This window comes from Uloborus diversus, unplaced genomic scaffold (assembly GCF_026930045.1).
Source record: "Uloborus diversus isolate 005 unplaced genomic scaffold, Udiv.v.3.1 scaffold_771, whole genome shotgun sequence".
Classification (NCBI taxonomy): Eukaryota; Metazoa; Arthropoda; class Arachnida; order Araneae; family Uloboridae; genus Uloborus; species Uloborus diversus.
Genome location: NW_026558980.1, coordinates 44649 through 60067, shown reverse-complemented (window position 1 = coordinate 60067; position 15419 = coordinate 44649). Strand labels below are relative to the sequence as shown.

General features: G+C 31.5%; 1 protein-coding gene across 1 annotated transcript in view; it reads right to left on the bottom strand.

Moving 5' to 3' along the window:
• Positions 1-15154, bottom strand: part of LOC129233883 (mitotic checkpoint protein BUB3-like) — a 42630-nt gene extending 27476 nt beyond the window's left edge. Inside the window, exons 1-4 of the mRNA XM_054867812.1 lie at positions 15062-15154; positions 12742-12956; positions 7099-7168; positions 3904-4055 (exon numbers count right to left, since the gene is read on the bottom strand). Coding sequence (XP_054723787.1) covers positions 3904-4055; positions 7099-7168; positions 12742-12945 — 426 coding nt within the window. The 5' untranslated portion in view covers positions 12946-12956; positions 15062-15154. The remainder of the gene's footprint in view (positions 1-3903; positions 4056-7098; positions 7169-12741; positions 12957-15061) is intronic.
• Between the last annotated feature and the right edge of the window lie 265 nt (positions 15155-15419).

Sequence of the window (15419 nt, the reverse complement as noted above, 5' to 3'; positions counted from 1 at the left end):
TATTAACGACAACATTTTTATTTACCACTGGTAAATTTTCCGAAGGAACAACTTTCGAATTTCTACAAAGTTTAGCTAATTTCTTTTTCAAAACAACTTGATGATTCTCCGTAGAACGAAGGGTTCTAGACCAAGAAGTTCTATCAACATAATCAAAATCAGAAATAGAATTTGAAATAGAGAGATGCAAATCATAGAGCTCACGTTCAATAAACGAGAGGCGTTTCCTAGTTTCTTGGATCGAAGCTCTAAGTAGAGCCAATTTCGACCGAAAAATAACTTTATCAATTTTTACAGAACGTGGTAAGTTACATTTCAAAGAAATAAAATTCGGAATAACTTTCCTGCGCCTACATTCTTGAAGAAATTTTAAGTGGTTCAAAAAGCGAAACTTCTTAATACGAAGATTGCAAAACCTATTGATTTGAGACATTCCAAAAACAAAATAACAAAGTACATAAGAACAAATTATTATCAAAAATACAAATCAAATTAAAACAGTAACAAGGCAAAAATGAAGCAAAATTCAAAACTACCAAATACAACAAATACAACCAAAATTCAAGGCAAGAAGAAAGAAAAAAGAAAGTAGAATGCAAACGTACGGCCCGTTTAAGCCAACTAAATAAAGAATAAATACCTTTGTGCTGAAAAATTAAAATGTCAGTAATCCAACGTTATTAAGCACAAAACTTGCAAATGATTGCAAATCCTTACCCCCACATAGATTATCGTCTCACCCTCCTAATCAAAAATATTCAGCTTTCAACACATATGTTTATCGTGCAATGAATATTTGTTCTTCACCTGAGCTTCTTAATGCGGAACTTAACTATATAAGAGCTGTGGCTGCTGATAGAGACTATCCGCCCACCTTAGTTGATTCCATTTATAAAAAACTTCGCAAAAAATCTCAAAATGTTGTTCTTAATAGAACTTTTAACACCAAGAATTTAGTTGTTCTGCCTTTCTTCCCTGGTATCAGTTTTCAGGTTGCTAAGATTCTGAAGCGATTCCAATTCCAAGTGGTATTTTCTCCTATTAATAAACTTTCTTTCTCTTCTCTTAAAGATTCTATTCACCCTCTTAATTGCTGTGGGATCTATAAAATTGTTTGCAATTGCGGACTCGGATACATCGGACAGACCCGCCGTTCTTTGAAATTTCGGTTAAAAGAACATCAAAGCTATGTGAGAAAACAACAGCTGAATAAATCCAGTATTGCTCAACACTGTTGGGAATCGAATCACTCTTTTGATTTTAACTCTTATCAAATTATCCAAAAATGCCCCAATTCGTTGGATCTTGATTTTTGGGAATCTTTTCACATCCTGAGGAACCGTTCTAATTTAGTTAACGATCTTACTGCAATTCCCTATTTTTCCTCTGTGTGGACTACTTTGTTAAAATTGGTTTAGATTTTCTATTATTTTTATGTAAACGTCGTACATTTCTTACTTTTATTTTTTCATTTTTTGCTTTCTTATTTCGTTTTGTGATTAACTAATTCCAATATGTTTATCCTTCACTCTGTTTTTTCTGCATTTCTCCATTTGATACATTGCTTCCATACATAGTTTTTCCCGCTGGTAAATTTATTGCTAATTTATTCAGAGTGGTTTCATTTTTGGACTTTTTGCATTGTTTATGGCTTTTCTTTTAAAATTTATTACTTAACGGTTTTTTCCTGATGGAATTATACAATAAATTTTGTCTCCATGTGTCATTTTATCTTTTTTGTTTTGTTTAATTTCTATTTTTTGATATTTATACTACCACCTGTTCCACCGTGTTGCTTTTCTCGGATGACTTTTCATCCAAAAGCTCACATTCTTTGCATTGAAAAAGGTGTTCCTTGTAACACCGAAACACGTGTCTGCAATCATTTGCAAGTTTTGTGCTTAATAACGTTGGATTACTGACATTTTAATTTTTCAGCACAAAGGTATTTATTCTTTATTTATGTAGAAAATTTAATTTTTAAATATGATGCATTACCTAACTATTATTTTAAACACGATGCATTACTACACGATTCATCTTAGCTACACATTTTAGACTTGGCTTGCCACCAGAGAACTTCCTATACAGCCTTTAGGTTCCAGAATTTGCAAAATTCATCCTCTAAATTTTTGGAAATATTTAAACCTTAGTGCACTTCTATGGACAAGATAATAGTTTAAAAATAGCCAAAAAAATTGCTTTAGTAGAAACAAATACTTTGCATTCCTGTATCAACACTTATTTGCTAATAAAAGAGCCATAATAGGTATCTAAATATGTAAAAAATTCAAAGTAAAACTGAAAGAGCTAAAATACTCAGAATATGAAGCAACAGAAACGTTTAGATTGAAATAACTACATTTAACTTTTCCTATTCAAGATGTCTTTGGAGTTCAGTCTAGTAATGTAGAAATGCTCAGAAGAGGGAGTGGATCATGGCATAGCCTGAGCTATGAAATTTTTAAAGGGGGTGATTATATTGGGGGTTTTGATTTCATTTTTTGAAAGAGGCGATATGTAGAGTTTTAGGGGGGTGCACCATCGCCTTTGCGGGTCACCTGAGTAAGACCTAGAGACTTTACACTTTAGTTTGAAGAAAAAATTGGACCAAAAATAATTAAACAAAAACAAAATACAATAAAAATTTTAAAATAGTAAAAATAATTTTAAAGGAGATATTTTCAATCCACTATAATATTAAAATCTGTTCGCGTCCGTCCGTCTGTCTGTCTGTCTGTCTGTCTGAAGATCGATCTTCTCGAGAACCACTGCGAATCGGGAGTCAAACGAGATACCGATCAATTCGAAATTTTCCAAAGAAAACAATAGGACCAATCTCATAATTGTACGACTTTAATTAGCGGAGATAAAATTAAAACGTTAATTAACATAACGCTATTCAGGAATTTTTATTTCATTCCTGTTGCCATTTTGCATATGGGTGAGCAAATAAAATTCTAATAATTGTGTCAAAAGAGATTTTTTTGGCTGCTGTCCAAATCTTAAAACAACGTTTCAATCTAGAATTTCATTTTTAATTAGTTTAAAATTGGTTGCTCTATTCGGACATTTATCGTCTGTCCTTTCTTATTTCTTCACATTCAACGTTCTTAACTCTTTTCAACATATGAAAAATGTTTCTTTAGTAATGTTTATTGATTGAAGTGTAAGTTTATCATTCACCGGCCTCATATTTGGGTACATTTAGGATGTGCAACTAATTATGTTTATTTTGTTGGACTTTTTTCCGTCACATGGGTGAGTTTTCGAATTGTAATAAATCTCTTTTTCCTTCCTGTTTCGATTTTTGCAATACAGTTTGTATCGTTAAAAGAACAAGTTAAATTAAGATTGTTTGGATTTCTTTAAGTGAAACAGAGTTGAACAAAAAAGATTGTTTTTAAGGATTTTAACTAAAGCTTAATTGGAATCTGATGGCTTGATATTAAATTAATGCTTATCGGTATTTAATAAGTCTTGGTGCTTTAGTTTCACGTAATCAACAAAAAAGTGTGTGTCATTTTATGTAAAAAGCTGATTGTAATTGTACATAAATATTTCAGATATATTCTATCAGATTTAATTCAGTTTAAAGTGAGCACATATTATAGTTGAGAATGCATATATTTTCATCTTTTGTGCTAATTGAAAATACTCATAACTTGTATTATTGATAAATATGATTAACGTTAAAGAGGTTTTTGCCAAAAATATGCTCTACTGGTGTTTTGCAAACCTTGCATTACGCGTAATTATTTACTCCTTAGCGCTTTAGAAACTGATGTCAGAATAATACAAAAACATCAATTGAACAGCTCTTTCATTTTTTAAGTAGCCCGTGCAACGCCGGGCACGCAGGCTAGTCATGTTTTAAAAATGCAAACTATGGTATAAATTTACCTTATCTGGCTGCTCAAATGAATTTGCACAAGTATTTGATCTTGTGTCCCACAGCTTAACTTGCTTGTCCCAGCTTCCAGTAACAACAACATTACCCTCTGGATAGTATTCAATACATTTTACACCAGCATTATGTTTACCAATTACAGCTTCTGTACAAAAAAAAAAAAAAAGAATAATGAGAACACATAAACAATAGCACTATACTAAGACAGGCAACAATTTTTAAAAAAGCAGTATAGACTTTCAATGAACCGAAATCTGTTCATTATACATTAATTCATATAATAATTTGCATATCTACTACACAGCTTTTTGAATACTCTGCTTTGTGATCGTATTTGTAACATAAGAACAGCTCAATGCGTAAACAAATTATGCCATTTGATAATAAACATGTAAATCAATCTCATAAATTTTACTATCAACATATAACGTAATTGAAAGTTTCATTCTCAAAACAAGAAACTTTTTTCCAGTTTTATTGCACTAATTCAGCAGTAGTTAACCCAGCAATCTTGATCCTGTTTTCAGTCAATCGTTGCAACATTCTGGATTAGTTACCAGTTTGTTTCACACTCTTGGCTACCTTAAGAGGTTTTCCATCTCCAGCTCAGTCACTTTCCTATGCCGGGCTGATGAGTGCTAATAAGCACGAAACTGCAGTCCTCGGCTGGAAATGACTGAGCTGGCGGTGTATTTCACGTATTTCTGCTTTAGCCCTGGCTAATGGGCGGTAATTTACTGAATATTCTGGACCATGTTTTTTTGTCATAGAAATATTACATGTTATTTTCTGGAAAATAAAATAAGCTCAACTTCTGAATCCAAAGTGATTTGAATATTTCCCCAAACTTATTACAATTGCTGGAAGTGACTCAATTTTTAATTTTCAAGAAAAAAGTTCATTTTGTTTTTTGTTCTTGAGAAATGTCCACAAAAGTTACAATGGATTTGCAAATAAAACTTTGCCAATATTTCACTAATTTTTAAAGTAAGAAAACATTGGTTTGAACGAAATTTTACCAGTAACACAGCAAGGGTCAATCTTAGTGTTGTCCAAACTTGGAAAGTAGATCGACAGCTACTTCAAGTTGCCTATTACTACACTAATTTTGTAGTAAGTTACCGCCCTTAGCTAGGGCTAAGGCAGAAATACTTAAAATACACCACCAGCTCAGTTATTCCATCCGAGGACTGCAGTTTCGTGCTTTTTAGCACGCATCAGCCCAGAATAGGAATCACATAAGCTGCCAGCTTATGTTATTTATTTATAATTATATTTCAACCCCCCCCCCCCCCCCCCCAAAGTATCAGAAAAACATATCAAAAAACTTTTTGAGCAAAACATTTCTAAAGCTATATTATTAATAAAGTTACAACATTTCATAATTACAATAACTGACATGATTTTCAAAAACTTTAAGAAAGACTGAAAATAATCCTTACATTTGAATAACTTACAAAACTTAGTCTGCCTATTTTTTTCTAGATGAAAATCCCCCAACTACAGTAATTAGAATAAATTAATTTTTTATTTAAAAAAAACTCTTGATTATCTATAATTGATAAGCAGCCAGTTAAGCTTTAAGGCTAAATTTCACAATTGGTGTTGGTTTGCATTAACTTGGAAGCAACAGATTAGAAATTTTTAAATGGGGATGGAAAAACAACGACTGTATCAATTCTCTGCAAAAGACAAAACATAGATTAAAGGAAGCAGTCACAGGGGGAGGGGTAGGGGGAAAAGCCCCTCCCTAAAGGAGAATCTAATCCTCATGCCCCTCCCTAATACCACCAAAGATAATCTAAAAGTGTTTGTACAGCTTAAATTTTTAAAAACTTCTAGAGGAGAGCCACTTAACCGCCTCCCCCTCCCTGACCAAAAATAGCATAGAATGGCTTTTTTTAGGGGGTGGGGGGAACTTTAATTCCAAGCAGGCTTTGAGATCATAACCCCGGGAAACACTAAGGGAACCCCCTGAAACACAAGAAATTACCCTCTTTTTGTGCTAATTCTTGCTCCTCCCTAACAAGAATCTTGGCATATGTCATACAGGTCAAAAAACAAATTAATGTCACATCTTTCTCCTCTCTAATGCAAATGCTCTAGTCTCTCATGCAATGCTTAACACTAATACTGTTTAAAAATACTTTACCTTTTAACCAATGATAACTTTTTGATATAAAAACACATTTTTCTGAATATTTGTAGAACAGCTGACTGAGCTGTGCTTATTATTTAAAGCAAAAAAATTTCAAGTTGGTCGTTAACCGGAAAATAAATAATTACTTTTGCATTAAAATTACTCTTAAAAACAAAAAGGCAACCAAAACTAGGTTATTGTACAATGCCTCATAATATTAAATTTAAATCAAATGTACTGAGGGAAGAACCAGTTGAGTTTAACAAATAGTTATCTAAACAAAAAAGACCTTAAATGAAAAATGATTAAATAGGCTTAGTGCTACGATTGAAGTGAAAAACCAACGTAAATAAAGCAAATTCTGAAGAAAATACAGCACATATAGCTATTTTAAGGCTAGGGAACTAACACCAACCATGTGGACACCGGTTATTTAAAATGCATACCTGTAATGGTGACTTGTAAATACGGGTGTCCATGTGGTTGATGTTAGTTCTCTCACGACTTTCTGGTTGTGTTGGTGAGCTTTTTGCACTTATGAAGAGGCTCCATTGTATGCTTGAAATAGCTATATGCTGTATTTTCTTCAGAATTTGTGCTTTTGGTTTTTTGATTGACGTTGATTTATGTTGGTTTTTCACTTTAATCAAAAAAGATTATTAGTTAAAATTCAGGTTACCTATAAGAGTTATGTTTTCAAAAAACATTACAATTTCAAATACCTGATTATGGATAATGTTAATATATAACTAATTTAACCATAAATGAGAAATATTTTCACATCAATTCAAGAACTGTAAATAACTAAAAGACTTAACAATTATAAATCTTAAATAAAAGTCTTAACAAGACTAACATTCAACACATAAAAAATTGATAATGTTACAAAGCAGTTTTTTAGATTTTTTACTGTTAAAATTTAAATTAGATTAGAAATATACAAGTGAACTAATTAACATTTAAGTTAAGTATTTAAGCTTGAGTCATACAATTCAACATGAATCATTAAAAAATGATTTAAAAAGTTCCAAATTAGGAAATACTTTACCTGAATCTGAGTTTAAATCATACATTTTCACATTACCATCTAAACCTCCAATGCAACAACGCACAGCATCCTAGAAAATACACAATATTTTTCTGAAATAAGACCGTCACTAATTAATAAAAAATAAAGACTTCTAGCCAATCAAATATGATCTCAATCAACAGAATTGACTTTTTAAAACTTGTGAAAGCTAGAACTTTAACATATATGTACTTCTAGCTAAAATGCTTTGCTGTGCAGCTGCTCGAGGTTTGGGGAACCGTTTAGCAATATCTTGCCGAATCAGCAGACATAAAATTTTTGGCAAAGATGCTTACAGTATTTTAAAAATATTTTCAAATGTAGAATGCTATCAAGTCATCCTTCCTTAGCTAAAGCTTTATCTTCCCTTGCCTACCCTAATATTAATACTGTGGAGATGATAAGGGAACTGGTCACTTCTGCCCTAGATGTTGTGTTCTCAAGTGTCCTATCAGCTACCTTATGACAAGTTTTCAAAAAAAAAAAAACTTATTTCATAAAAAAAAATATGGCTTCTTTTGATAAGTTGTTATTTATGAATGTTATTTTGATAAGTTGTTATTATTATATTGTATGTTAACTCTTTATTTAAAATGTTCTCGTTGAGGGTTCATTGTTATGCCTTCGTAGAGGACTTTCTGAACTTCATTTCACCTACAATATGAAATTGAGGATTTTATTTTCCTTACTTGTACATGTCTTAAGCAATGTTTTTTTGTTTTTAATGGGAAATTTTATACTATGTTAGATGGTCTGGCTATGGGAAACCCACTTTGCCCAATTTTTAGTGACATTTACATGCATTATTTTGAGGTTAAGCTGTTCCAAAAACTGCAGTTTCAATTCTATGTTCGGTATGTTGATGATTGTTTGGTTCTAATGAACCAGAATCAGTTTGAGAGTGATGAGGTTTTATTTTCCATCGATCCTCATATTTAATTTTCTTGTGAGAAAGAACGGGATAATTGCATTTCATTCCTTGATGTACATGTTTCTCGTATTGAAATTGGTTTTGGAACTACTGCAAACCTTTTGCTGTTTCTTTACCTCCTCATAGACCATCATCTCATCCACCAAATCAAAAATATTCTGCTTTCAATTCTTTTGTTGTGCTATTAATATTTGTTCTTCATCAGAACTTCTTAATGTAGAACTTAATTATCTTAAAGCAGTGGCAATTGGTAGAGACTATTCACCAATTTTAATTGATTCCATTTATAAAAAAACTTTCAAATAAATTCCAAACTAATGTTCTTAACCGAACTTTCATCAGAAAGAATTTGATTGTTTTTTCCATTTTTTCCATCTGTAAGCTACCAGGTTTCTAAGATTCCAAAACGTTTCCAATTACAGGTGGTGTTCTCTCCTATAAATAAGCTTTCATTCTCTTCTCTTAAAGAACCTATTCACCCTCTTAATTGTTGTGGAATTTATAAAATTAACTGTAGTTGTAAACTTGCCTATATTGGACAGACTCAGAGTGCTTTAAAATTTCGCTTGAAGGAGCATCAAAATTACGTGAGAAAACAACAATTAAATAAGTCTAATGTTGCTCAACAGTGTTGGGATTCGAATCACTCTTTTGATTTCAACTCTTTTCAGATTATCCAAAAATGCCCCAATTTATGAGATCTTGACTTTTGGGAATATTTCTATATTTTGAGGAACAGTTCTAACTTAGTTAATGATGTTAAAGCAGTTCCGTATTTTTCCAATATATGTTTGGCGCTTATATTTTTAACAGTCCTTTCCAAATCCATTTTTATAAATTTGCATACTTTTTTATTTACATTTTTCCATTTATTTTTATCAATCTTGCTTTGTTTATTTTTAACATTTTTGTTTAGGTTGACATCCCCCCCCCCCCCACTTTTTCATTTAATTTTTTCTTTCATTTTCTGATGTTTTTTCTTCCATTCAGCTTTTCCTTTCATGCGGTTCACAGTATCCCATTTTCTTTTTGTTTTAGCTTTGGCTTAATATAGGTCCAATTGAATTCTTTCTTTCGGCTTTATTGTGCCTGTGAGAGAGCTTATGCCCTTTGTTTGCATTCCTGTTGTCTTTATTGGTTTATAATTTTCTCATTGGTGTTTGGTTAATCCACTATTTTTATCTTTTAAGCTGTTTTGTTATCTAGCTCTTGGCTTTTGTCGGATGTCTTTTCATCCATAAACTCATTACATTTTGCATTAAAAAAGGCGTTCCTTGTAATGCCAAAACACGTGTCTGCAGGAATCTGTAATCTATGCTTTCTGATGTTGTTATTTCTTATTTCATTCTTCAGCACAAAGGTATATATTTATCTTAATGGAAACATTGTACAAATGAAGTAATCATCAAGTAAGAACTTTTTTTTTGTAATTTTCATTCTTTTTTTTTTTCTGTTTTCCCATGTTAACTAGAAAAAACTTCAATTTTAAATTTTCTGTGTTTTTGTTCATGATATTCATCTCAATATGCCTTAGGGGGGGGAGGTTGGGCTGTACGGATTAAAACCATTTGTCAAAAGCTCCAGTCTTTGGAAAAAATGATGGGACACTCAGAGTGAACCTTTTTTTTCTGGGTGTCGGGATAACAAGGTTTGACCGCATGATACGTGCATTTAAAAGCAAGGAAAAGTCTCAATTGTGAACACTGACTTCTGAAATTATGGGCCTGCAGCTACCTGATACAAATTGTGGGTTCAATGCCTGCCGGTCAAAGATAACATGTGCGATAATGAATAGTAACTGGGGCATGTTCAACCTGTTGTAGTTACAACATCGTCCAAGTTTCCAGTTCAAATCAATATCTTAAGAGATGCTGTATCAGGGGTAGCTCGGCTCTTGATCAGGATCAAAACATAAGAGCTGTCTTCGAGGCCCCATCCAAAAAGTTTTACCTAATACAATGGTAGGTACGGGGGATTCTAGAGGGTAAGGTAGTGCTACAAAATGCAAAATTAAATGTTTCATATTGAAAAATTCAAATGTACCTCAATAATGTAAGTCCCTCAATTGAAATAAGTTTAAATTTTAAATAATTTAAATTTTATAATAGATCCTCATGATGAGTATTAAATGAATCATAGTAATGCATACAGTGGCTCCCAAAAGTCTTCGTACACCTTTGACTTTCAAAGAAACAGGCCCCAATCCATTGGTTAGAAATAATATTTTTTAATAGGTATTTAATTATGAGATCTATGATCAATTTTTAACAAAACTACATGAAAAGTTTTTAAAAAATATTTAAACTTAATTTTTTAAAAATCAAAAACCAAAAAGTGCCGGAAATTTTATCTCACAAAAGTCTTCGTACACTTTATAAAATGTCTATATATTATTGAATAATCTAACTTTTGATTAAGTAATTAATTAGTAGAATATCATACAGTATTCATAACACCTTTTAAACGTCTGAGAATTGATTTCATTCTTTTTTTTTTTTTTTTTTGCGTAATTTCAGAGTAAGTGTTCAACCACACTTCGAGTCTTACTGTTTCTAGCTCAATTTTCGTTTTAAAGCCCTATTTTCGTAATCTAGCCTCCAGATATCTCTAAATACGTTACATTAAGTTAAAATCTGAAGATTGAGGGGGTATTTTCTATACTTTAGGACAATTTTCGAGGGACTAGACGCAAATGTTGAAAACCGTGTGCTTCTTATTGTTATCTTGATAAAAAACAAAGTTGTTTCCAATAACCAAATCTTTGGCTAAGAGTTCAAAATTGGTTTTTAAAATATTTAAAGGAACAGCATGATTCATTATTTCATCAAAAAATTCCAAACTACCAAGTCCTGATGCTGATATGCACCCTCACACTAGAACACCTCCACCGTCCTGATTAACTGATTCAACTAAGTTCTAAAGATAAAGTTCCTAATTTTTTCTTCGACTTACAATTATACAACAATTTAACCAAAAATGTTGAATTAATTTTTATCTGTAAGTAAGACGTAATTCTAAAACGTTTTGAGCTTATTTATCATTGATTTTGCGACAAAAAGCATAAACTTTCTGTTTTTCGTGCGACCGAGAAAATTTCTGCGGGAAGAGGTCCCACTTAATACAGCTAATCAGAGAACTTGACGAACAATTTTAGGTGAAAATTAAATGTAAAATGTTTCACTTAACTCTGCAGAAAGTATTACAGCACTTAAATGTGTATTTTTCATAAATTTTTCAACTTTAAATCTCCGATTACGTTTTGTCAACTTTGCCGGTTGACCTTTTCTTGCCTTGTTTTCGGTCCGATTTCTTTCTTTAAAGCATCTTATCAAGCACTTTACTATACAAGCAAATAAGTTAACTACACTAGAGACATTTCAAACCAATTTACCACTACTGTGGGAAAAAAATTCAAATTTTGAATGATGTTTGCTGTTTTTTACGAATACCAGCCATTTTATAGTAATAAGCACAATATTAAGGAATAAATAAACAAAAAAGTAAAGCCAAATGACTTATAAGGGTCAACACAATGCAAAAATATTAATAAAACGCCATATGATAAATTTAATCATGAATTTATTCGAAAATATTTGAGTGTACGATGACTTTTGTGGCGTGTTATTTCTCTGTCTCTTCGTTTTCTGGCCCATTTAAAAAGAAGATCCGTCAATATTTTGAAAAAAAACCAATGGTTTGTATTTAGAATGACATAGGAAAGATGTGAAAAAATATTGGACTTCATATTCGAATTCAGTTTCGAGTTATTTTGGTTTTACTAAAAAATTTCAAAGTGTACGAACACTTTTGGGAGCCACTGTATATCATAACATTAATTACAATTCAGACCCTTCCAGTGAGCTCTGATTTAACGAGAACCCAGATTTAGTGATGAAATCAGGATTTGGTTGTACAATGTAAAGTTCATATGAGCATAACTCACTTTAGAAGAGTCAACTCCACTAAAAGCGAGAAATATTTCTTTGATTCATAACGTTTATATACTGGTTTCTGGCTTAGTTTACCTTTTTTTGGAAAATTACTATTCTGAAGTCAACCAAATGTTAGTAATAAGTCATAAATCCTGGGGGCAAATGATGACAGGAAGCATTTGAAAATTATACATCAATTGATGCTAATATTATCAATTCTGTTGTAGCTCAAACTTTAGCTAATGCTGATCAAAAAATAAATAGAAACAATAACAAAATCAACAGTAACAACAAATGTGAAGAATTTTAATCTGAACAACCTTAACATAATTGAGGGTTTGTGATCAGCAGAAATACTTCAAACTTTTTTTTTAACCAAGAGTGAAAATGACAATGTTTTTCGGTCATGAATGTTCTTTGGAAGCAATAGCAAAAGAAACGCATATGACAGCCCAAAATAAATTTTTTCGCACTCGTTTTTTAAAAGCAATCAGTTACAACGACCAAATATACTGAATTATCCACTCTCGTTGTAAGAGAGTTCAACTGTATACTTCTGCCTAGATGTATACAGTTGTACTATACGTTTTGTAATTATTTACTTAAGTTCAAAAAGAGATATTTTAAATAGCGTACAGTTAAAAAATTAAGTTAAGTAACTAGGAAGATTGCAAAGGTTATTTTTTAAATACAAGCATTTAAATATGTATTAAACATATATCATACAAATTTTTATCAGTACACCACAAACCTCATTACCTGAAAACAGCAGTCTAAAACAGGTGCTTCATGAGTATATTTTAGTCTCATTGTATTGTTACTAACATCATACAATCGCACAGTTGAATCCCAAGATGAAGTGAGCAGGAACTGATTTGATGATGAGCCAAAAGTGATATTTGATATAAGATCAGTATGCATATTATCCAGCTGGATCTCATTTGGAGTGTCAGCTAGAGTCATCTTGAAGTAATCTATTGAATAACAATTCATAATTTTAAACAAGCATCTTGCTTACTTTTGTTGAGCCATTTTTGACTTTGGAACTCAAAGTCAAGTGCTTAAATAGTTTTAAAAAAATAGAAAGTTATAAAAGAAGTACATAACTTTTTTATAATTAAAATGTTTATTAATTTTATAGCTATATCTATGCCATAAATCAAAAGATGAAAGTAGAGGCATTTAGAGCTGAAGTGGACAAAGTCAAAATGAATTTGATCCACTTTAGCTCTGAAAGCTTTGAACATAGCTGTTATACTTATAATAAGTGGTAATCTTGGCGATATGCCTGAAGAAATTTGCATTCATTTTTTAACAGCATGGATTTGACGACGTAGTAATCATTCTTTAAAATAAAGTTAATAACAGACCCTTAAAAGATTTTTGGTTGAGTCAAAAGTTTTAGAATAAAATTTAAAATATATAAAAAAAAAAATGAAGTAAGGCATATAATAAACAAGTCGAGTGCTGAAGGACAGCAGTTCTCATTGCTCAACCTGTACCCAAGGGCTACACATCATTTTTAAATGATTCTTGCAGGCCAAAATAAACATAAAATTTCAAAATATTTGTGATTTTTTTTCTAAATAACATGGCTAAATACGGAAAAAGAAATAAAATTACAAACCAAGAATTGCTGTAATCAATACTTGTATATTATTGATAGTATTAATTTTTCATAATTTCTAAACATTGAGCGAAAAATTCATGACACTGAGTAGTGACTAAAAATTCATTTTTATTTGTAACAGTAAACAACAAAATAACAGGCTACACAGGTCAGCATCGCGCACCGCATGTGGCCCAAAGGCCGTAGGTTAAGCACTTGCCCTAGATTAGTCTTTCCATTCAATACCTTACTGGTCTGTGACGTTCAATGAGAATGAAAATGAAATTAAAACTACTGATCAATTTCTTTTTATCTTTTCAGATGTTGGAAACATACCAGTCATAAATGATAACAATTCAATGAAAAAACTTCATAACTTTTAAACTAGACCACAACAAATACTTTTAAAAGTTAAAAACAAGCTTCATAAATTCTTGGCAACCTCCATCACAGAGAACAAAAAGGTGCATGTGACATCTTATTAGCTTTAAAAATCTCTATAAAAATAGTTTGAAATCAGTTACAACTTATAAACTTAGCCATTTAAAATATCAAAAAATTGGTTACATGACAAGCTGCATGTTTAAACAATAATTTTTATACTTTAAGTAGTAAGTTAAGATTACTCCAGAAGTAATACCAGTCATAAATTATGAATCAAGCAGTATTAGTAAGTGATAACATATTACAATTTAACATTTAAATTTCAATCAACTGAAAACTCTTTCATCTTCAATGATACAAATAAATTCTTTAAACACAATCAAAATGTGGCATCCAAGTTTAGCATACCCATTTTAAATTTTATGCATTTTTCACAGGTATAATTGGTATGAAAATTGAAATTGAAGTAAATTGTCCACATTTTACTCAAGCGATTTCGTTTTTTTGGAATTGGCCTCCAACTACAAGTTTCCTTCAAAAAATGAAACTGGTTTTGCAACAAATGAAAAACAATAATTACAGGCATATGCTCTGGAGAGGAAACATTTAGAAATTAAGCTACTAAAGTTCGGGTTCAAATCTATTGAAGTACACATTCGAAAATAGAAGATTTCAGTGACTGGGGTGACTCAGGACCTCGCGGGAGTTCTCCTGTGTTATTCCATAAACTATTATACATTATGGAAAATGGAATGAATGAGGAAGTGAAACAGAGACTGCAATATCATTTTATAAAAAATAGAAACATTAAAGTACAAGAACATGAACATATTTTGTGATTTTTCCATATTAAAATGTAACATCATTTCATTTAAAGTCAGACCAAACAACGTAAGTAGAAGCACAAATTTGCTGTAATTTACAAATTTGTGCTTCTACTTACGTTGTTTGGTCTGACTTTACTATTCAGCACAAAGGTATTTATTTATCTTATCATTTCATTTGTTTAACCAACAATTCTAACTCGAATATGACATAGTAAATGATTATGGCCAAAAGATACGATGAATAATACGGTATATTTACTTTTGGTACAAAATCTTGTGAAATAAATAACAGGAACAGTATTAATACTGTAAAAAAAACTTCACAAATACTGCCGTCAATTCTCTAGTTTGGCAATTCAAACAAAACAGTCAGTGCTTTGCACGGTTGTAGTTTAAAGACTTCTTAACGGAGAGCATTGAAGTATGACTAACGTGGAGTGACGCTCGGAGTGCTTTCTCCTTGGCTATGTTCGAAAATAGTAGCCGGTCAACCGATGAATAACCAGACGCGCTTAAAATGAGCGAAAATGAAAAGCTCTCAAGCTGTTGTGTTTGCAGAAACTCTTGTTTTACCGTTAATCTTTCTGATAAATCTGAAAAAAGCCATCGTAATAAAA